Source organism: Phalacrocorax carbo, chromosome Z, assembly GCF_963921805.1.
Source record: "Phalacrocorax carbo chromosome Z, bPhaCar2.1, whole genome shotgun sequence".
NCBI classification, from domain to species: Eukaryota; Metazoa; Chordata; class Aves; order Suliformes; family Phalacrocoracidae; genus Phalacrocorax; species Phalacrocorax carbo.
In genome coordinates, this window is record NC_087548.1 from 3,033,962 (window position 1) to 3,057,966 (window position 24,005).

Genomic DNA, 24,005 nt, shown 5'->3' on the forward strand with positions numbered 1-24,005 from the left:
CTTTCTGCAATTATTCCCAACAGTGGAGACATGGCTATTTATTGGAAAAATCCTAAGAAAATAAACTTTGGGGTTAGTGATCCAGGGCAATTCCTGGCTGGAGCAATTCCCTCCCTTTCCCATCAAAGGAAGGCCACTCTCCTTATAGATTTAACGCTCAGTTCATACATTTCTCCTCTCTAACAGCAAGATGGATTTGAATTCTCAGGGGTGCGCACACCATGCAAAATATATGAGCAACATACCAAAAATACCTGTATGTTGCAACAAACCAAACCTTTTCTTCCCCGGGCACCTCTCGTGTATCGGAGAAAATTCCCTGCAAAAACTCACCGAATATTTTGGACCCATCTTCAACCCCTCCCCCTGCCGTATGAGGTTACTGGTGGTAAATTAATTAGCAGCACTTCTCATGCAGTCACTGCACAGCTGTGGGATGCTTAGGTAAGGATCCACCTAAACCTGGCTTAGGCATGGGCTCAGCTCTTACCCAAGGAGCCAAGACCTACATGAGGGCGGCAGCGGTGCCAGGATGGAGAGAGCCAGAGCGCTTCCAGCCATCACCCATGCAAGGGATGGGCTTTAGCACGAGAATTTAATCATTCATGTAGATTCAACTGGACAGAAAGTCCAAGAACAGAGCATATTAATTAGTTCTAATTAAGACACAACATACATCTTCATGACAATATTCTGTGGATTCAGCACAGCCCTTTCTGAACTGAAAAACCACTGGAATCTATTTAAAAACCAATATAACAGAGTTAATTTAAAACCAGAAATAGTTTCAAGTCCAAGGCTTGCTCGCAAGCCCTCCCATGCTATTTTGTTTTTTGCAGTTTTCAAGTATCATTTTTCTGCTTCTCCTCTGCTCCCGCAGCACTTGCAGGAACAGCCCAGGCAATCTATAAAGGTGGTGAATTCACTACAGGTAGGTTAAGCATCGAGCCTTATCAAATGGCACAGCAAGGAAACTGAAAAGCAAAGAAAACCGAATGCTTTTTCTAATCTTTACACAACGGGGGTTTTGTGCGTTGCTCGTAACACCAGAAGGAGAAACAATTTCGGGCATCCCGGTGCCATACTGGTCACGGCACGCTGGACCGTCTGCATCCCCAGCACGCCGAGGGAAGCTGGCGCGGCACGGCATGGCACGGCAGCGCGTGGGGAGCATGGCAAGACCCGCCGGTGCCCCAGTACAACCGCTGCCCAAGCCTGGAGCTCCTCCTTGGAGCTGGAGGGACCAAGGGCGGGTCTTCTCAAGGTGGATGCCGAAATTCAGGAGCCCACCTATTGCAAACCAAGCAGCCCCTAATGCTGCAGCCCAAAGCTTCTCCTGAGAGTATTTCACTCCAAAATCTATCTTCCTGCACCCAGAAAGCCACAGAGGTGCAGACCAGGCACCCACAAACTGGAAATCCAGCAGGATCCAGCCGCAGCCTGTGCATCTGCGCCTCCAGCCACAGCCAGGAAGGAGATTTCTGCTGCTGCACCCGCAGGAGCCAGTCGGCTCCTGGTGCAGACGGCTGCAGTGCCGAGGGGGGGACCCCAAAATAGCAACAACCCCAAGCTTTTGGAATAATCCTGGCGCAGCAGCAGGCTGGTGCCTCTTCGCAGCATGTTTTTTAAGCTTATTTTTTTTAAAAGGCAGGTAGGGCAGTTGTAGGAGAGGCTGGGAGAGACGCAGGGTTTGCAGGAACGTTGCTCCGTAACAAAATAACAGCAATGCCGTTGTGTATGGCTCCAGCAACGTGACGGGTGTTCTCGTCCTTTTGGGATGACAGAACGCATTTATTTCAGGACCGCAGACTGTTACGTGCTTCATCAGAGGACAGAGAAGGAGAATAACTGAGTGGGGGGTCGCAGAGGGAAGGCTCGGCGCTGGCTGCACGGGGCCGCAGGCAGCTGCCCGAGGGCTGAACGTGGAGGGTGTTCCTCTCCAGGGCGAGCATGAAGCAACATCCCACATCCTCATCCCCTTTGAAGACCTCCGCATGATGACCCACCTGGGAATTTTATTATTTTACTGGATGAACTGGAAGCTATTACTTTTGCACTGATCTGCAAGTACAAAACGAAGGGAGGACTTCAAAGGTTTGAAGATGTTCTGGAAACTATTTACTACAGGATCTCCGCCTTAGCGTGGAATTTCTGCCAATTAATTCTGTAATTAATGTTGCCAATAGGCAGAGAGGGTCCCCTGGCAGCACCATGCCAACGGCCCCAAGTGCTTTGGGGCACCAGGCAGAGCCCCCAGACCCCCAGAAGAGATAATCTGACTATACTGTGCAACGCAGGCAGGCTAAGGACCGTCCCAATTCGCTGTCTCGTCCCCTGAGTAAAGAGATTCAGCAAGCCTCCGTATCCCCATAGAGCAGGTAATTCTGTTGTCTTCTCCAGAATGGACCACCCAACCCAACGGCTCCTCTCCGACCGGCGCTGGGCAACACACCATGTGCAGGCCAGGGCTGAGCCTCCCCTCTGAAACATCTATTATTTTTAAGTCTAGACATTCATTGGTATTTATCCCAATTTTTAATGCTTGACTTCGCTGTCTCCCTGCTCTCCCGTCCCTCCTGCCCACCACAAGCTGAGGGTGCTCAAGGGAGGACAGCACCTCACTTTTATACCCTCTTCCTCCCCGAACTTGGGGCAGATCACATCTGGACTCTGTTTTGGAGACAAAGATATTTATTAGGGTGTAGGAGTGTGGATGGACGGATGGATGGGCAGGGGCTGGACCTTGGTGGAAAGGCAGCGAGGCATGGGGCAGGCGGGACCACGAGGCTGCAGACAGAGAGGGCACTGCAGAGCGCTCTGATGGTGAAGGCGAGTTGCTTGCATTTAGTAGGAGCTGGTTTATGAAGAGGGAAATGCTTGCCTTTGTTTTGCGTAAGGATAAGGACCTCATGGAGGCCAGAACTGTCCCTTATCTTCAACTCCAACACTCCTCTGCTCGCCGTTTGGGCGCGGAGCAAAGCGTTCAGACCACAAACACGGATGTCTGGGGAAAAAGAGAGTAATATGGAGATGTTCTAGAGGAATAGACAGCAGGATTAGTGACTCCCGGGGATAAAAAGAGTAGTAAGAAGGAAGAGAAAAGAGCCTGCGTGGCTGGATGGTGAGAGCATCGGGGAAGAGGCAGGGTGACAGAGAGAGGGGGATGCACAGGATCATCTCCCAAGGGTCCTCTCCTGCTAGACCTGATATTCTGTGCCCTAAAGAGTACGTGAGCACCCAGGGAGCTTAAAAGTGTGTTTATTTGAGACAGGGCTAAAGTTTAAGCTGTCGGGTCTAAGCAGCCCATGAAGGTGCAGACCCAGATCTAGACATGACCTTGGCAGCTTGAAATTCATCTCGTTCGCTACTGGCAGGTTTCAGATGAACAGCTGCCCCCACACTGCTCTTACCACATGGAGGAAGGGACCCGAGCAGCAAACGCTGGCCAAATGGTGGGAGAAACACAGGTGAAGCTGCTCTACGTCAAAGCTGGTGAAGGCCAGCACCCTGCTGTGGTCCAGGGCATCTCCCAGAGAAGAGCTCTCCCTTTCCCACCAAATTATCCTAACTTAATGGTTGCTTGCTGCAAGTCATGTAAACAAGACACAGTGCAAGTAAGAACTATTATTTAGGTGGAATATGTATTTCTAACCCGTGTTTAAAACTCTGCTCAGAATCTACTGCAGTTATTATTCGCCATTTTAACACTCAGCAGGATGGTTTGGGATTTGAGAAACATCAGATCAGAAGAGCTGTGACCCTTTAGATGGATGACAACACACAACCTGCAATTGTTCATGTTAGCAGACCCCAGCCATCAATCTAAGCATGTTCCAGACACAAAACATCATATAGGCGAAAAAAAATCCAAGCATTTAAGACAACCCTTCCTCACTGCAAAGGCTTGCAAGCAAAGTATTACTCTAGAGCTGTAGCTCTGCGCTGCCTTCAGAGGTTTGGATCTACTGGGTCTTTTCAGCAATTAATTACCCAGGGAGGAGGATTTCATCTGCTTTTGGGCAGCGCTGCGTTAGCACCTGCTGGCAGCACCAAAAATTCGGGGTGAAAGGATCCCTGTTCTGCTCAGTGCCCGTCGGCGGTGGGGTGGAGGCTCAGCAGCTTCAGACACGGTGATGCTCCAGTCCGCGCCCTCTTGCTGGTGCTCTTTGCGAGAGCACAGACCGAGGAGCTTATAAATCTGCACAAGCCCCTAAGGAAAGCAGAGGCTGAAAGAGAAATACAGAAGGGAACTGATTTTTCTGAGTCATCTGAGAAGATCTGGAAATCAAAGGCAGGACTGACCCAAGCCCTCCTGTTGTAGCTCTGCCTTTGCAGTGCCCGTCACCCAGCTTCGGCAAACACAGTCCTCCCCATCACCAGAACTTACAAATAACTGGCATTATTCGTGGTGCTGGATGCTCACCACAGCGCTGCTATTTACGGCTCTGCTCTAGAGCAGTATCCAGGTCTCTCTGCTTTTTTTTTTCTTGCACTGATGCTCCGGCCTCCCACTCCTGGGAGGAATCGGAGGCTGCTCATGCAATGGCATCTTGCAAAGTTATGTCCTACCACGAAGCCACAGTCCTGGCCACCCTCCTGATGGCACCTTCCCGCTGCACTGGCTGTCATTAAGGCAATGGAGAATTGCTTAGAAATAACAATAATTCTGCAGCAGATGCGTACAGGTGACCCCTACCCTGATCCTGCAGCCTCTGACAAGATGACGCTCCTTAAATCAGTGATTTTCTGCGTTCATGTAGCACTGCTTTGCTTGCAGGGGTTTTCTCCAGGAGTTACCCTCCCTTGAGAGAAGCTTCTGAATGCACCTGACTTTGAATAAAAACCCAAACCAGCCCAAACCACTCACTTAAAATGGCTCTTCCTGAGCTGGATAATAACGACCTCATGAGGGAGGGAGCACAGGAAGGGGAGGCAGCAGCCACAAGGACCCTGCGCTCACTCCCCAATGTCCCTTGCAACCTTATTCCTTTTCCCCAGGCTCTGTTTCTCCCCAAACACCAGACTCGAAACCAGAATAAATCAGGGCTCAGCTTCAGGATCACGAGATGGTCTTTGCGCTGTCCTTTTTCCTCTCCCCTTCCCTGCCTCCCCGCACAAAGCAACAGTGCCCAAATCAGAGCCGCGCTGGGCAGAAACCCACCGGTAAACGCAAAGAGTATTTAAATCTCAGCACAGGCTCAACAGCAGGTCCATGGGGGACACTGAACACGTCCACGAGGGACACTGAACTCGTCCACACAAACATCCAGCTCAAGAAAATAGATTTTATCTTACAATACTAAATAGGAACTTTAACCAGGAGCTGGCTGCAAACTGCATCACGTCCACTGGCACAGAGCACGCGATACTTTGCTTTCTCCCTGGACCACGTGGATCCGTGAGCCGATGAAGCCTCCACCACGCCGCTCAAAACCTCCAGCCTGCACAGCAACCTGCATTAAACATCTGCGACTCCCTTCAAAATCCATTAGCACCAGGACTGTGTGTTACAGAGACTTCTCACCCATTTCTGCCTTGCCTCCCTTCCTCCCACACTGCCTGCCCGCTCTCAGCACCGCCACCGCTGCCACCTTGAGCGGCTCCACCAGCAAAGACGCCATGAGCTGCTCCCAGCTCCAACCTCCCTTTCACCAGGGCACAGAGGAGACCCAGGGCAGCCCGGGTCCCTTCCCAGCCCCTGTCCCAAGAGAGAGCAACACATCCAGGGCTACCCCACCGGCAGGGTTTCACTGCAAGAGACTGCCACACCAAATTACGTTTGCTAGAGAAAAAACGCAGCTCTTTTAAAAGCTGCATTTGTGCTTGAGTGTAGAACTGTTTCCAGTACCTGCAATTATTTTGCAGGGTTTGGCAGACGCCTGGCAGACCCTTCCGGGAGGAGCCCACAGCCTGTGGCTCACTAGTTGCTTGTTAGAAAGTGCCCCTTCAGGGGAGTTTCAGCCCTCCTTGGGCAGAGGGAAAATGGTGACAGCAGCAGGAGAGGAAAACTGAGTCAGTCCCAAAGACCCCCCCAAGGAGGGGATGGATTTGCCCTACTTAAGGGCAGGTATTTGTTTTCCTGAGTTTTGCTTCATTCTTCCTTTCCTTCCCTTCTCCACCCCAGCCAGACTGCTGCGAGAAGGCATGCACGGACCAATGGACGGGATCGCAGGGGATGCCCAGGCTGGGGGGTCCGGGGGGATTCCCTGCCCCAAGCAGGGCAGCGGTGAGGCACACCAGGCTGACCCGGGCTGCACCCAGCCACTCACACATATTATTGCATTATAATACAGTATTTAGGTAGAAACAGCAAAAGAAATTTGTGTTATTTGGATCTCTACCTCAGATGAAAGAATACGACTGTATCTCAAAGACCCATCCCTCTTTCCCTACAATTAAGTGAGCATAATTCAGGCAGAGTTGGGTTTTTAAGAAGCGGGTTGGCACAGAAGTGAGGACAAAGACAAGCAGAGTGGCTGCGGACGAGCCAGGTCCCATTTCCACGTGGTTCTGCTGTGAGCACGAATGGCAGCTCATGTTTTATAAAAGCAGCAAAGCAAGAAACAGAAACTTTAGTCATTTAAGTAAAGCGAGCAAACCCACATCTCCCGCAGTCCATTGCTGGGATGGAATAAAATATATATTTGATATATACAAGCAATAAAGGACACTTGAAGCCTTCCTGTGTCCTGCTCACTGCTTTGTGGCTGGAAAACCCCAGGTCATGCTTGGCAGATCTCAACCCACGGGCTTTGCCCAAGAAATGCATCTTGGCTCAGGGCAGGGAGGGGAACCACCACCAGCGACCGACCCAGCAGCGCTTAGAGCTGCCTGAACAGCTTCAAGAATCGGTTTCTCCTGAAAAGATCTACCAACTGCTTCACCCCACACGCGTTCAACGCCTCCCCGTGCCAGCCAGCAGCTCGACAAGAGAGCACCGGCCTCGGCGACTCGGCATCACCTACCTTGTGCGAGTAATGCTGATCCACGATTCTGGCCAGCCCGAAGTCGCCGATCTTCAGCACCAGGTCTTCCGTGCTGATGAAAATATTGGCCGGCTTGAGGTCGCGGTGGAGGACGTTGGCCGAGTGGATGTACTTCAGGCCCCGCAGCAGCTGGTACATGAAGAGCTTGGCGTGCTCCTCGGCGAGCTTCCCCTGCTCCAGCAGCCGCGCCAGGTCTGTCTCCATGTATTCCTGGACGATGTACACCATGTTAAACTTGAAAAAATCCCCACGCAGGTTGGTCCCCTTCGGCCCCAACACCTCGTACACCTTCACGATGTTATCGTGGTCCAGGCGGCGGATGATTTTGATCTCGCGGAAAGCGTGCTTCATGCTCCGCGCATCACCGATGGTGATCTTCTTCACTGCCACTTTGCGGCAGCTCTTGCTGTCGAGGGCTGATAGCACCAGCCCGTTGGCCCCAAAGCCCAAGGGGCGAAAATTAATGAAGCGACAGCCCAGGTCGTACCCGTACATGCTGGCGATACAGTCGCACTTCTCTGCCATCGCGGGCTCTGTCCTCTTTCGGCTTCTTCCTCTTCGTCACTTGAAAAGCTGGGAGAGTTCAAGGGCTTCCAGATCGCAAATGTGGTTTGAAATCAAGCGCCTCATTATTACTTACAGCTGCTTGGGGCGGTCTCGCTCTGAGCCCATCACTTCGAGATGATACGCAGATGCAGGGACAATAGATGCGAGCACACAGACACACACACAAATAAAATGTTTTAAACTGTGTGAGAAATCCAGGGGTAGAAGAGGCTTTCCAAGCAGTGTGGATAAACGCTGCCCAGAGATCTCTAGCAAGTCAAAAAGGCTATTTTTCTTGACGCTAACAGATCAGTGCTGCTACATTTTTCAGCCACCTTCTTGTTTTCCTTCTCTGATGGCCCCAAGACGATGACGACGCGTGGGGCTGGCGGTGCAGCCAGATGCCGGGCCCAGTGTCCCCGGTGTCTCAGTGCCGGCGCAGCTGGCTGGCCCCACCATGGGGCAGAGCCCAGAGCAGCCCCATGGCCCCTCCAGTGCCCCAAACCCTCCCTGCCCACAAGTTTTGACTGTGTTTTCTCCACCAGTGAGGCGCATCCAGGCACTGGCCAGGCTCCCCAGCGGTCAGCAAAGCTTCGCCCTTCTCGTCGCTCCCTTTTCCGTGCAGGCAGACCCCATCTTCCCCATCAGCGGACAGAAATCTCACCAGCAGCAAATATTTTGCAGACCAAAACTCACTTTCTGTCTTCAGTGCAGCAAGTTTCCACGTTTGCAGTTCCAACACCTTCCCCCTGTATGCCTTTTGTCGGTGAAGCCAAGTGCCATCCGATCCTTACAGCTTGCTGGAGGAGTTCCCTGCGCTGCGCTGCCCTGGTTATCCCTCAGCAGGTCTCAGTCCCACTCCTGGAAGAAAAAAAGGAGATGGATTCATTTGATACCAGCACTACCTACGCCCTGCCTATGTAATGGCTTGCTGAAGGTCAACCATGAGCAAAACTGTGACCTTTTTGAGACTGATTAATTATCCCGTCCAAAAGCATGCATCATTACTAGCGTTTTTCAGATGGTTAATTTTTCCTTTTCAATTTGTAACACACAGAAAACGGTAACTCTTCCTTTCCCCTTTGTTGGGGTTTTTTTTGTCATTTTCATCTGTCTGAAAACGTTACAGAGCCATTTGCAGAAGGTGAAGGTTGTACAGCGCAATACGCCTCCGACTGTCCATTTAAACCACAAGGAATGCAAGGTAGCTGCCTGCAAGGGTATGAACCCTCCCTGCCAAGCAACTCAGAGCAGATACGGCCACAGTTTCTCAGCTTATAAAGCTCAAAATTGCTCAGGCAAACGAGGCGGTGCCACCCTGGCCGGTTTTGCAGAGAGTGATAAAAACCAGCTGCAAGGGTGGGACTGCCCCTGAATTCGGGGTCCCACAGCAAACCTTGGCAGCAGCCTGGGGATGCCGCTGGCTCCGTCCCTGCGGTTGCGGGAGCTGCCAACCCCTTCCCTCACGCAGCAAAACCACACCATTTTAGTGCGTTTATAAAGAGAAATGCTCCGGCATTGCTCAGCCTGGGGCACACAAGCAGCTAACACAGCTTGTTTCTCCTTTCTTTCCGGGGGAAGGAAAGCATCCTCATTGAGATGGATGAGCCCTGTCGTCAGCCACGGGGATTTGCCATCCGTCAGCAGCGCCTGCGACCGCAGCTCAGGCGCCCGGCTCCGCCGAGGGCCGCTCGGCACAGGCAGGCGGCCCGTTGCTTCTCCGGCAGCTTTCCTGGTGACGAATGCAGGGGTGGGAAGACCCGGTGGGAAAACAGGAGCTGATTTCATCTCTCGCCTTGTCCTTCGGAAGGAGGCGCTCGGCACTCAGATGCCATAAAAACACTTCCCCCGGCTGTCCAAGTTTAGCACTACTCCCTTCCGAGGCATAAGCCAGCCCGCAGCCTCCCAGCTTTGCTCTTCTCCTCAAGCAGGACATGCTTTCACAGACCTAAGAACTCCTCCATCCAAACACCTGCTACAAGGTGTCTTAGGGTCCTATGGTCCTCTTTGAAAGTATAGCTGAATAGATAAATATATATATAAAACCACACGAATGATAGAATTTAAATTGTGGGATTTTTCACTCCCTGTTAATACAAAAAGACTTTATGACACCCTTCGCATTAAGAAGCTGGAACAAACAAATGTGGGCCCAACGCAAGCGAGGTGAGCAAGAGCAGCGATTTGCGGCGTCTCAAGAGCATAACCCCATGTTTCAAAGCCTCTCTGTGCCAACACATGCTCCCCCGATCGACGGAGGAATCTCTTATCAAGACGCACTGGCTTTTAAAGAGAAGAAAAGCAGCAGAGGAACCTGCTGGCACCACGGGAGACCCCTCAGCCACCTGCCAGCAGTGGCGTAACGGGCAAATACCAAAGTCTGCTGGGGACGAGGATGCAGATTTAACCAGAGGCATGGACGATCCTGATATTTGGGGGATTTTCCTGACAAAATGTCATTTTCCAGTGGCAGGTCACCACGCAGGGATGGCCATGGGCAAGGAACCACCTCTTGCAGATGTTCCAGTTAGGAAAAGGTGGTTCGAAACACTTCAAGTTTTCTACATTAAACAGTGGGATTTTTCACCTGCAATTAATTAGTTTAGAAACAGAATTGAACAAAAGGCACGAAGTGTTAAGGAAATGAATGGGGATTTTTTTTCCAGATCGTCAGCTCATCGAAGCTTCCGACCTACCACATCTCCCTGCCAATCTGTAAGAACCACGTAGACACTAGTCCCAGTGCTGCAGAGGGAAGGAAAGAAATAAAATTACCCTGGATCTGCTCCCGTTGTGTTCTCCATGCCAGATTAATGCCTCTGTTATAGCCCTTAATCACCAGAGCCGCTCCATTAACCCAGTGGTGGATTCACAGCCTGGTCCTTCACCCTGCGCTCCCCAAGCATCACCAGCGGTACCCTCCTGCTCTCTGGCAGAGGTTACCCCGAGTAACGATAGGGAGAACATCGAATGCTGAGCTTTGTTTTGGTTTGCAACCATCAATCATTAAAGGAAGAGAACTGTAACGCTTCAGGAGCGGCTATTTGAAGCGGGATCTAGTTAATGGTTAAAATCAAGACATATGGACCATATGACGGCAGCGGAGGATGTAGGCAGGGCAGGGATACCCTCCGAAGAGCATCTGCCAGCAGTTACCAAGCAGATTGGCAAACACTGCTTGCTCCTGTAGTTGGAAGCAAAAATAATTACAGCCTCTCTTCAATTCAGCAATTATCTTGTGCTGGCTTTTGCACGCAAGGACTGAGCGGAGAAAGTCGCTCTCGCTACTAGGAAACGGGGCAAAGCAGAAAAGTGCCTTGGTCCATAGTCACAGGCAGGGAAAAAAAGGGATGAGAAACAAGGAGTGAAGGGGAAAAGGAAGGTAAATAAATCCTGAGGCTCTGCAAGGACAGCAGGAAAGAGCACCCTGTGTGGGAAGGTTACCCCGGCGTCGCAACCCAGCTGCACGGCCGTGGAAAGGGAGCACCCGTTGCTTAAACCCCAAGAAGGCGGTGAGGGGGTCTGAGGGCCATGGGAAGGTTTAAGAACAGGTTGGGACCTGATGAGCAACCAGGGGGCTGCAGCAAAACTGGAGTTTTTCCACTTGTGGTGACTAACCTGAGCTTCCTAAGCCTGCGCGGAAGACCTCAGTCTCTGCACGGGTCTCCTGGATGTCTGAGGAGGAAAAAAAAACAACGAAGAAAAGTAGGAAAAATTTCCTACTGGCAAAGGGAACTCTGTGAAATAAATAGTTCTTGGGTCAATATGCTTCAACAAGTTGCCACGTTGGGGTTGAGATCCATCTCCATACCTCATCTCTCAGCCCCACCACCCAGAACCCACCGCATTTCTCAGCTTTTTGGCACTATGAGACAAACCCCACAGGGTTTGCTGAGACCAGGTGGGGCGGGATGAGGCACGGTGCTAGCTCCCACGCTGAGCTTCTTGGCTTAGTCTAGATGCAATGGAAGGAAACCAAGTTTTGCCTCGTCAGCTTAATTATTAATAATCACTACAGTTCTAGAAGCACTGAAAGAGAAAATGAGATGCATAAGACTGAAAGGGAAGAAAGAGCCCTATTTCATCTCACGAGCAAAGCCATGGCCTTCGCGGTGCTCCTGGCTACATCTCAGTCCCCAGCTGAGTGATGACCCTGCAGCACCTTCCGCAATTAGGGGGGCTGAGGTAGAATCAACCCTAAAAGGATGACCCTGAAGGGCGGCAAGCGGTGCTCCTGTCCTCGCTCTCGTGGCCGAGTCCTTCTCGCTGAACCATCCAGGGAAAAGCTGCTGGTGAATATGGGGAGATGCACCGTGGCCAAAGGACCAGCAGGCGACATGCTCCCATGGGACTGACTGCCATCTCCGTTTGTCCTTCTTACCTCTGCCTCCTCCAACCAAGAGGACAGCGAAGCTAAAGGATCAGGCTGACCAGCCAGAAATGCTACAGGAGTTATTCTTCCAGTGCTCTCCATTATCCAAACCAGACACCGCTTCTGGCCGGTTATTTCATTAGAAGCCCTGAAGAACTGAAGCCAAGCGTGCACGCAGCCGGGGTGCGGCTCCCGAGTTATCTGAGCAGCTGATGCCTGGAAACCGCAGCCGGGGAACAACCACCTGACTATTTAAATGTGCATTTCCAACGAAGGGCTGGATCCTGGGGCAGTACTGCAGCTAACTAAGGGGGAGTTTCGGGATGCCGGCCTCATCAGCAGAAATCCCATTTTTCCCTCTCTTCTTAGTTCTCCAAGTCTATTGTAATGAAATAGTATTATTTCAGCGGCCTAATGAAAATAGCTTCCGAGACCAACAGCAGTCATAAAACCAGCAGCGATGCTATTTGGCTGCAGATGATGGAAAACATGGTCTATTTTCATGAAACTACGAACAAGAGTCCCAGGGGTTTTTCAGCTGATGAGGCCAGGATCTGCCACCCACTGGAAAAGCCGAATTCAATGGGAGCTTCAGGGCAAACTCCAGCCAAATACGGCCAACAAACAGGTCCTGAAGCACGACAGAGGGTCAGGAGCAGAGAGCGATAAATCTTGCAGTTACACTGAGACAACGGGCATGGAGAATACATCGGACTTGTTTGTATCGGTGGCGTCACCCCAACCTTTTGCTCATGTGCTCGACAGAGGGTTCTGCTGGGGTGCTGGAAGATGGTAAAACACAAAGGGACAACAGTTTTAAGGGATTTGAGTGCTAACTTTATCCCCATCTCCTCTCCCACCTCCTATCTATCCTAGTTTTAAAGCTAAGAAAGCTTTGTGATACTTGCAGAAAGCATATACCAAAAATTTTCTCTGCTGGAAAATTCTCCCGGTCCGCAGACCATAAATCCTGTCGATTTAACCAATATCTGTGAGGTCAAAGACATCGTTCAAAGCTGCAGCTCGGCCAGAGGGAAGGGTCAGGAGCTCCCGCGATGCCCTGCAGAGCCCACGCTCCCACCAGCCTGCCCTCCAGTCTCCTGGGCACGGAGAGGTGGCTGAGGAAGGGATGCAGTTGTTTATACAGAGAATTATGCAATTAAATTCCCAAGAAACGTTGTGCATATAAGAATAATGCAGGAAGTGTAGAGACGTGTTCCCTCTTTATGAACACTAAACGTATTTTACAGTTTCAATTTACCTCTTGCTCGCTTTTTCACTGGGGGTAGCATACCTGTTCCACTCTTTGCACATCACCCCTGAGAATCGGGACCTCTTGCGCCATGCAACGCAAGGATGAGGGAATTAAGAAATTGCCTTTTATTCTTCCATTCTTTCTCTCTCTCCCCCATACCGCTCTGTGCAAGGAAAGCACCTGTCCTCGCGTTGCTGCTGCGATTTGCGCTGACCTTTCTGCTCCCCTCACTCCTCCGAAGGCTCGGGGGGCTCTGGGTGCCCTCGCACGGGTTCCCCGCTGCCGGCTCCCAGCCGGCTCCCAGCATTTCCCAGCGCAAGACCTGACCGCGAGGCTGTGATGAGCTTTTCCTTTTCACCGAATCCACTCCAAGCGGCAGCAATCTCTAGCTGGATGAATTCATTAAAGCTCAAGTGTCATAATAAGATGTCTGTTATTAACAGAGCACCACAGGTGCTAATTAAAGGAGGATAACAGCAATCTCTCACTTGAACACCTTGTAAAGGGCCGGATCCTGCAAACCATTACATCTCAACAGCCTTTTCGACTGGGCCCAAGATTAAACACCGTGCTGCAGAGCAGGAGGGGTCTGGCAGGGGCTGTGTTCATTGCACGGGCTTAGCTTATTGCTTCCTGTATCGGGTAGATCTGGCAGAAGCACGATGAAATTCATTTTTTTGTTCCCTCTCTTCGCCCCAGCATCCCTCCCCCCTTCACCGAAAGCCCTTCAAATGTCCTTTATCTCTGCCTCACCGCTCCCCGCGCCGCAGCAGCAGCATCCCCGCTGCGCACGGCGGAGGCCATCTCCGACCCGCAGGAGCCGAGCAGCAGAGACCCCGCGGCGGAGGGTGCAGCGGACCGAGACCGGGGAGTTTGGTGCCCGCCGCTCCTGTGCTGGACTTGCATGTCTTTAGGAAATCTCTCCAAGCTTTAGTCACAGTAACAGAGTTACTGAAGCAGAGGGAAATACGGGCAAGTCTCCTGTAGCTCTATGGCTCCCAGGCCAGCAACTGCTTCAAGGCTGAAACTTAATTAGTCCTTCCCATCAATAAACACAGGCTCCTGGTGCTCAGTTCTGCAGGAACATCCTGCAGAGAGCCCACGGGAGGGTCACTCAAGGCTTAATGCAGGTAAAGGCAATGCTTCTGCTCTTGTCTTGGCAAACAGCCTCTTCCCTTCCCTCCTAAAGGATCTGTTTCCCTGCTTCAGAACCTCCCGCACCTCCCAGGAGTATGAGGTTTCTATCACAGAGCTGGGGGGCCTCATGCCCTGCCCCTGCTCAGGCCCTCCACGTGCCCCGATGCCCACAGGCTGTGCTCTGCACCAGCCCCACACTGGGCACCCCGGGAGAAGCAAGCACACCAGGAGACCAGATCTAGCAGATGGGATCCCAGTGAAACAGGAAAACAGGGGGCAAGAGCCCGCCCCAACAAAACCAGTCTGACCTGAGAGGAACAAGCTGCTCCCCAAACCTCATGACGAAGACAGCCAGCAACAGGAACAGTTCAGCCTTTGAAGGATGCTGAAGGACAGGCGACGCTCTCGTGCTGTGTGTCCTCAGCTACCTCGGTGCCGGGGCCTCCACCAGAGACACCCCACCCTGGTACCCCAGGAAGCATCACGAGCCTGCGCACAGACACTGACAAGCACTTGGACCTGTCTGAAAGCACGCCGCAAAGTCAGAGGGCTGCTGTTGTGAGCTCCTCTGAGTGAAGCTCTTGCTAATTGTCACCGGCAGAGTCTTCCCCCCGGGCAGAATCAGACCCTTTTACGCCAGAGCTGCTTACAGCAAAGAGTCAGAGATTACTAGAGTCAAATCGATGAGCACACTCCGGGTTTCTGAACACGGGTTTTCTCCTCCCAGCTTCATTAGAGCTGCCGATGCGTGGCACATCAGGTACCCCGGGTAATCTGAAGTAACCTGTTTTTGGTGAAGGGTGTTTCTCCTTTGGGATGCATCACGCCCCGACAACCCCGCTCAGGAGTGGATCATATACCTATTTCCCCCCAAGATAGTATTTATTAGATGCCTTAAATACCAGGATCCAAACAGAAACCTATTGGGAAGGAGATGAGCAGAGCTGCCACCAGCAAAAGGCCAGAAGGCTCTGCCCCAGAAGGAAGGTGAAATCTTCATAAGCCTTGGGGGAAAAGCTGGAGGGAGAAGGCAAAACCAAAGGGAAGGAGCATAAAAATGACCCCAGAGTCTTGACACACACACACACAATTTCCCCATGCACACCACGGTACCATAAGCAAGCGGAGCGGCATCACTCAGCACTGCAAAGCCACCTCAGCCGCCCAAACCTCTCGCAGGAAAACAGGAATTTTCCTCCTTAACGGCTAGGGCACTTGTGGCGAGGCCAAATTACACTCAGAAAAAAAGAAAAAAAAAAATCAGACAACGCTCATTAGTTCACAGAAAGAACAGAAAACAATGAAGAATTGCTGACACTCGCAGGGATTTTAAGCAGTGCGGGAAAGCCACCCGGCTGCCCCTGGCCAGACAGCCGGTTTTGGTAAATCAGCCATGGCAGGGGGCCACGAGTGGCAGAACACAGGCGAGACGTGGGGAAAGGTCTCGTTTCCCAGCGGGACCCAGCACACGAAACCGCTCTGGGCTGGGCGGTCTGCGGCCAGACAGCAACCAGACAGTGCCTCAAACAAACACGGTTCAGTAGATGTGCCCCGCAGCCAACCCACCCTCTCCCACCAGCCTAAATACATTTGTTTGACATGGTATTAAGCTGGAAAAGCCCAGCTCCACCTCTATGAATGCATCTGCCTCTGTCAAGCTGTCCATGAGACAGACAGACATACATCACAGCCAGTGTATTTTGCTGCTCCTGTAACCTCCATCCTGCTCCCTCTTCAGCCCTAGTCCCGCCAGCCGTGGTTTTCATGCCGCACAGGCTTTTAATGGCTGACAACACATTGATTTAAAACCAGCAGAATTATTTCCGTTACCTAAATAAAGCTATTCCTAGAATGGATGACTCAGAAGCCTCTCCCCTAGCCATAAATCAGAGCAGAAATGCGATACCTCAACGGGGCAAATCACTTTGCCCTTTTGGTTTGGCACCTACAGTTTTTTCTTCTAAAAAAGAGACGAGAAGGTCCGCTCTCTGCCGGCACGTCATCGGAGAGCTGGGCCTCTGCTCCCCAGGACACCGCAGGTCAGGACTTCGCCTGTGTTATCACTGGAGGGGCTGGACCAAGATAAGCAAAAGCACGATGGTTATTAAAAAAAAATAGTCAAAAAAAATATAGAAACAGCCCTAGAGGTTTTTTTTTTTTAGTATGACTGAGGAGCCTGCACCAGGAATTTGCCCCAAAGGAGGTACATGCAGGATGTGCCAGCAGGCAGAGAGATGGCAGAGCGACTCCTTCGACTCGCCCCTACCCTCCACGGGCCCCAAGAGGTACCTCTGCAAGCAGAGAGCCTGATGTCCTCTCAAAACACTGCACTGGGATCTCGCAAAAGTGCTTGCGCTTGTGTCTCTCAGAGTCAGTCTGTAACCTCCCTCTTAATCCCTCTGTTCACTGGCTAATCTCACCCAGTTTATTTTGGGGGACGGGGCTAGACCGCTTGCAGATCTACATGCTCAGCTTGGGAAAACATTGAAGCCAGGCTTTAGGGAGAGGCAAAAAAACCTGCATTTGTCTGCAGAAACTGCTTTGTAAAAGGTTTCCACCCCCACTCCTCCCACTGCAGTCCCGCAGCGATGGCCCCACACTGCTGCAGCCCCAACACGCCTACAGGAGAGATGCTCCCCCAGCGCCTGAGGGAGGAAAGGGGGTAAAACTATGTGGTGCGGAGATTTCCCCAGCACCCCAGTCAGAAACACCCCCCCGATGCTCCTCTCCTCCCAGGCAGCGCCACCGGGGGCTTGGGGAAGCCGTACCTCTAGCCACACGCTCTTGCATCCATCATCCTCGAGAAGAGCAAGCGATTGGAGACATCCACCTACAAACAACCCTCTGGGAGGGCGACGGCAGCCTTCGCCCAACCAGTGCTCCCCTGAGGCGTCGGGGCTGCCGGACAGAGGGGCACGGCCAGGCCGAGTGCACAGAGAACATGAACCTGTAACCGATCATAAACGGCACGGGCTGTTCAAACCTCAAGGAGAATTAATCATACACCCAGGAGACCGTCCAGATGTGGTATTTCACCATAAGCTCTGTGATATTTGGCCACAGTTGAAGAGTCAATCCTTGATCCAAGTGCATGGGGGTTTAGGCAGCAACGTGTCCTGGAGGATGCTCCTCTTGAAGGGCAGGTCTGAGCCGTGTTTCAAGCCCAAACTGCTTCTCTGCTCCTACAGACGCAAGCCTCTCTCATGGTCATGTTTCCGTGGTGCACACCTCTGCCCCGCGTTATCTCCCAGCACAGTCGAAAGGGCAGTCCCCCGCAGCCTGACCCACGCATCCAGCCCATCTGCCTGGGGAGCAAGGCAGGTCTTTCCCAACGATGAGGACTCGGCATCCCAAACTTCAGCCCTTCCCTTGGTCTGACTCCCTAAAGAGCAAGGTGACAAGGTCCCATAGCTGCAAACAGATGATGGAGACCAGGAATCCCACACTTACAACTTCACATGGCAAAGCTTCCCCTCTTCTACTCTAGGGAAAAGGTCTCTGTTGTTTTAATGCTTCCCAGTCTCATGATTTTGGGAGACAGCGGTGTGTAGTCATAAAACGCCAGCAGCCGGCAAGCTGAAAGCCAGTGGCAGTGGAAGAAATGTGCCAGCATCATCAAAAATAATGTGGGAGATTTTCCAGAGACTTAAAACAAAGATGTTGTAAATCCTGGTCCTAAAACAGCCCGAGCAAAACCAAAACACATTCTCAGTGACATCCAAATAATAGATGGAGAATAAAAGGCTTTGCTGGACCACTGCTAAAACTTGCTTTCAGTATAAACACCTACTACTATAATGAGATTACGTGGATTAACTGTGTTTTAAGAGAATGTCAATGAACTGGACAGCCTTTCTAGGCAGGGTTTTTAGTGCTACGCAGAATAATACCGGAAAGACACCAAAGCAGGCAGCTATTTTTAGAAAGCATTCCTCTAAATAACCTAGGTGGAGAGAGATCGCAAGGCAACAGAGGTGCGTTAACGCAGGCGGTAGCTGAATGAATGAATGTTGCAGAGAAAACCAGATTCATCCCTGCTTTCTCTTGGCCATGTTACACAAGAAATTAATTCAGCCAGACCCGAGCCTGCATTCCTCCAATGCTGTGTTGTGAAATGGACTCAAATGTTGCGCTCTTGCTCAGAAACCCCAGCGCTCACATACTCGCTCTCATTTTCTCCTAACTATCCTCAGGATTTAAAAGAAACTCTCAGAGAATCTGGGTTTTTTTCATTGCTTTTTGACCCTGGAGCTTACTCCTGCAAAACACCCAGCAACTTCAAAACAAGCTGGACACTGCACTGTCCGAAGCCCTTTACTCTTCGTTTCTAGGACAGATGTAAGCTGGAGCCCTGGGGACTGAAGCCTGGACATTTTGCTCCCCATGTTCTATCTGGTGGCATCTCTGCGCCTTCTCTCTCTTTGTGACTCGACTAAGGCCTGCGAATAAAACCCAATTAGGGATTAAGCATCAGAGCAGCACAGCAGAAGGACAGCCACTACCCCAGGCAGCTCACAGCCTGGGATCTTTAGCTCCCACCCTGGTGAAGTGACAAAAATAACCCATTAAAAAAGGCACTTTAATTGCCTTGCCAGTGTTTCACACAAACTCCAGCTAATGCTTGAGGTTAAAAATGAATTAAGCCTTAAATAACAAATTTCCTTCCATATCTCCCACTTTTACCCTTAAGTTTTAATAGGGTCGTGGTGAGGGGGGGAACAGATCCAGTCAGTCCTCCAGCTCTTGTACCCAGCTCCGCTGAAACAAGGCCCAGGCTTGGTGCTGCTGGGTTTGCTCCACCACGGGCTGCCATTGCAGGCACCCAGTCTGTTTGACAGAATCACAGAATCATTAAGGTTGGAAAAGACCTCTGGGACCATCAAGGCCAACCCCCAACCCAACACCCCCAGGCCTCCTAAACCATGGCCCCAAGGACCACGGCTGCACGTCCTTTGAACCCCCCCAGGGACGGTGACACCCCCACCTCTCTGGGCAGCCTGTGCCAGGGCCTGACCACTCTGGCAGGGAAGACATTTCCCCTCAGCTCCAACCTAAACCTCCCCTGACGCAGCCTGAGGCCGTTCCCTCTCGTCCTGTCCCTGGTGACTTGGGAGCAGAGACCAGCCCCCCCCTCACTCCAGCCCCTCTCAGGCAGCTGCAGAGAGCGAGAAGGGCTCCCCTCAGCCCCCTCTTCTCCAGGCTAAACCCCCCCAGCCCCCTCAGCCGCCCCCCAGCACACTTGTGCTCCAGACCCTGCCCCAGCCCCGCTGCCCTTCTCTGGACACGCTCCAGCCCCTCCAGGCCCTTCTTGTCCCGAGGGGCCCAAACCTGAGCCCAGCATTTGAGGTGGGGCCTCCCCAGGGCCCAGCACAGGGGCCCCATCCCTGCCTTGGGCACACTGCTGGCTCACATTCAGCTCGTTTTGGGACACAGCACCCAGGCTGCTGCCTAGATTGCAATTAGAACAGTTACTAAGTCCATATTCTTCATGCCAGAAGTGGTCTTAACCGGATGAGAAAAATGAGAGGGTGCCACCATGCACTATGGTCATCCAGAGCCCTGGGAAGACGTGCTCCATCACACGCTGGGCTCATGCTTCACAGACATTGCTCAGCACTTCATGTCCGTGTATTCAGAAGGAGAAATGTTCCACCACCACATTTTTGTTGGAAAAAAGATGCAAACAGGAGGTGAAAATATGTAGCAATGCCCAAACAGAACGTCACAGGAGCGGAAGCAGAGCGGTGTCTGCCTCCTGCCTGGCTATGGCTGCCTGCTACGTGAGGATCACCCAAACTGGGCACGATCCGGCTCCCCATTGAGACCTGGGTGCCCCAAAGGGAGGAGGGAGCGAGACAGCAGCTCCATGGCAAAACTGGGAGGCTGCTGAAGGTTTGGGCTGGTTTGCTCTGTTTTCAAATCTGATGTTTAAACGCAGGGTTAGAGCATCAGCCTGCCCCACGCTTTGCTGAGGGCAATGCAATTGAGGTCCTCTGCTCCTGCTCGGGCTCTGGACTGCCAGTGCCCAGCATTCAGCCAAAGATCGCTCTTGAAACATCCCTTTTCCTCTGCGTAGGGCTGTAAAAGAGTGATCAGGATGGAGCAATTTCTCAGCCTCAATCCATGCCTTCACTTTTGGCTCCAGCGGGCAGTAAGATACCCATTTTGCAAAAGGAATCATGCCAAGAAAACCTGGCTGAGTGGTTGGGTTTGCAAGGCTCAAGTCTCAGAGATTTACCCTTTTTTCCATTTCAATATCTATTGCTCGAAAAATGCTTCTGTTTCTGAAGCATGCTGCAGATCTTACAGTACTTTGCGGGGATAAAGGAAAGCTAACAAACATATTATGGCAATAAAGATTACTTTTTCTCTCTGAATAGTAGCAGGCACATGAGATTTATTCAGATAAAAAAGACCAGTGTAGGAGATGAGCTTGTATTTCAGGATGTAAACCTAAATCGTGGGGAGATTTCGAGACTCCATGGAAACCTGCATCCGCATCCCCAGTGGGGGATGCCCTGTGTTAAAAGCAGCATCCCCATACCCTTCCCAGGGTCAGCAGGGCTGTCTGCCCTCCTCAGCCTCGCGGCACTGGTGAAATGAAAGGGCTGAGATGATCAAAAGTACTAACCCGCGCTCCTCCGCAGGCAAAAAAGGAGATTTCCAAACTTTGCCGTCGCATTTTTTCCCTAGCTTTCAGCGACTGCATTAATCCTGCGGCTGCTCCCGGGATCTGCTGAAACACACATTTTTCATGTACTGAAAAGATGTTGCGAGTATTATCATCGGCATTTCCTTCAAATTCCCTCCCTTTTTCCAAACCACACACTGCCCATTTTGCTGCGTTCGAAGAGCAGATAGCAATTAGCTTTCCAGCTCAGGAAGATATATATTTTTTTGTCATCCTTAGACCTATCTAACAGACGAGATTGTGGCATTTCTGATGATTTAAGGAGACAAAGACTGTAAAAGCCTTTCCCAAACGCAGAAATGCCTCCGTGCTCTCCAAACACTCAGGATAATGATGCCCTTCAAGTGCCACGGCCAAACTCCTTCCTACCAGCCCGGTTAGCGCCGCTAACAACCCTGCTTGCGCCTCTTCCACCCTCACCCTGTTCAGCAAAGCGCGCTCTGCAGTACTTAAACTTTGTTAATCAGTTGGTATTTACCAGAAATGTGAGGTCGCCTGTGCTGAGCTGCTCTGCCTGCTCACCTGCCTTAACATCAGGGGATGCAGCGATGCAATCGCTAACCTGGGGCAAAACCCGGTGCCGAAGAGGCACGCAGATGGCACGGACGTCTGTCGTGCTTAAAATCAAGCAGGTATTTTGGGAGCGAGTGCGGCCACCTTGTTACTCTCAGAATTTTTGTTTTCTTTTCAAATAAGCAGAACGAGCCTCCATCTAATAACAAGAGTAGGCAGGACTCGGGTGAAGCTGAAACGTGAGACAAGTTGAAGAGTCAGTAATATCAACCCTTGATATTGTTTGGCAAACGTAAAGCCCACCAAGATGCCAGCTGAGATTTCCCTGCCCCTTATTCAAGCGAGAGGGGAGACGACTCAGTGATGACACCATCGGGATCCCTTCACAGCCACCGGTTATGAGTCGAGCTTTGTATTTCTAGGAGCGTCTTGTCAAATTTCCTTCTTTGCCTCTGTTGCCAAAGAACCCAAAATTGACCTCAGGTGTGAAGAAAACAGAAAAAAGAGAAACTTAGATACGAAATTTCACCTTTGCATTATCTCACTGAAGTTTATCAAACGGTGGCACACGTGCGCAGGAGCGAGGAACATGTGCCAGCTGTCGTTGCTGGCACAGCTGTATGCACATCTGGCCCCAGTCCTGCAGCATCCCCCTTCAACCCAGCAGCAACGGGAGCAACGAGAGCTGTCCCTTTCCACCCTGCAAGCATTTTTTTTCTGCTTCATGAGACTTCCCGTTTTGGCTCAATCATAAACCCGCTTCCCCGCCAGCTCCCTGGCCACCCATTTCCCGCTCCCTGCCTTCCTTAGCAAGACGACAAGCCTTGCTTACCTTCACAGAAGCAGCAGCAGTCTGCTCTGTGCTTACTGGCTTACAAAAAGCACAGAATTATTTCTAATTTATGGCATTTCTGACCACACTCAGCCCGGGAGATATGTGCAAGGAAACCAAGGCTGGCCTGCTCATTTCAGGCTCCGAGGCTGATACAACCTCGACTTAAAAAAAAAAAAGGGAGAAAGCGGAATTCCCAGAGAGCAAAAGAATTGTCATGCTTAAAAGAAATTATCTGAAAAACTCTCCGGGTCAGACTCATTGCTTGTAGAAGAGATGCAAACAAGTCCCAACATTTCAAGCTGCAATATTGACAGAAATGCAAGGAAAATCCTTTTCCCCCCCCCTTTCCATTCTCCTTGATCTCATTTTAATTGGAACTGGTCCCAGCTGAATTGGATCCCGAGAAGCCCAGCATCTACCCTCTGTCCTTGAAGTCATTTTAAGCCAGGACCTATTTCCACATCCATGTTGCCAGCCCTGCCTCCTCCCAGCAGGCCAGGGTTTAATTTCCCTTTCCCCAAAGGCACTTTCTAATAGTTCAAAACTTTCCGTATTTCACAGGACGGGGCAGGGGGAGTTAATGGAGCACACAGCCCCGGCGAGGGGCCGGGTCCAACTGGTGCTGTGACAGCAGATGTGGCACTGCCAGCCTGGTTTGCTGAGGTGCAGAGGATGGAGCATCCCCCCAGATCCTTCGGGAACAGCCCGGGAGGATTTAACGCCGGGTCCCCAGGATGCAGGTGCTGAGCAGCCTGCACGTGCGCGACAGCAGCATGTTTGGGTCCCCTGGGAATTAAAAATGGAACGAGTCACCTCTACACCCTGCAGTCGACCACGACGCAGGCTGCGCCCTGGCTTGTGTCTTGCATCAGACACACTGGAAAACCTCCCAAAGTGGAGGTGAATTGCTGGGAGCGATGGCTGGGACCGGCTTGGAGGCCGCTGGTTCCTTGCCTCCAGCGGACGTGCCTGTCTGCTCGTCCCGGAGCAGCGCTGAGCAGCTCAAACTGGGCAATTCCTCCCCACATCAGCAGTTTACTTTGCAGAAGCGGGATGATATTCTACCTCATTCACAACTGTGATCCAGCCTGGGTTTTCTTCCACCTCCTCCATAAACCCCCAGACCAGGAACACGCGCTTGGGGCTGGGGATACCCCCAGCTCTTTCCAGAGGGACCCGCAGCATCGCAGCCACAAAAGAGAGAGATGGGAAAGGGGGAACAACTCCTTCCAGCTCATGCCTCCATAGCTGAAACGCTGCATTCCCCCTGCCCCATTTTCACTTACATGTAGGAACAAGCCTCTCTCAGGGTCCGGAGATGATCTGCAGCTTCCTTTAGGAAGGGATTTTGGGAAGAGGGCTTAGGAAGCCTCCAAAAGGAAGCAGCCTGTACTCTGAAACATGAAGTTTATTTAGGCTTTTTATCTTAGTTTACATAGCTAATTGTTGCAGGTGTATCAGTTACTATGTAATTAACACCGTTGTAAAATCAGGTGTAGCCAAAAACTGACTTGTGCAAACAATCCAAACAGCTAGGACAGATGGACACTGATGGATATCGGCCCAGGGAGTTGTTTGGTCTTCCCTGAATCTGGAGGGATTCTAACATGAAGCCGAGACACAGCCAATTCGATTCCCTGAGAGATCATATGGACTCAGAAAGCATCCCA

The 24,005-nt window shown here is 51.5% G+C and overlaps 1 protein-coding gene across 1 annotated transcript in view; it reads right to left on the bottom strand.

Annotated features, from left to right (window-relative positions):
• MAPK4 (mitogen-activated protein kinase 4) overlaps window positions 1-24,005 on the bottom strand; it is a 46,094-nt gene that overhangs the window by 16,347 nt on the left and 5,742 nt on the right. The window contains exon 2 of the mRNA XM_064438552.1: window positions 6,966-8,393. Within this exon, the coding sequence (XP_064294622.1) occupies window positions 6,966-7,511 (546 nt within the window). The 5' untranslated portion in view covers window positions 7,512-8,393. The remainder of the gene's footprint in view (window positions 1-6,965; window positions 8,394-24,005) is intronic.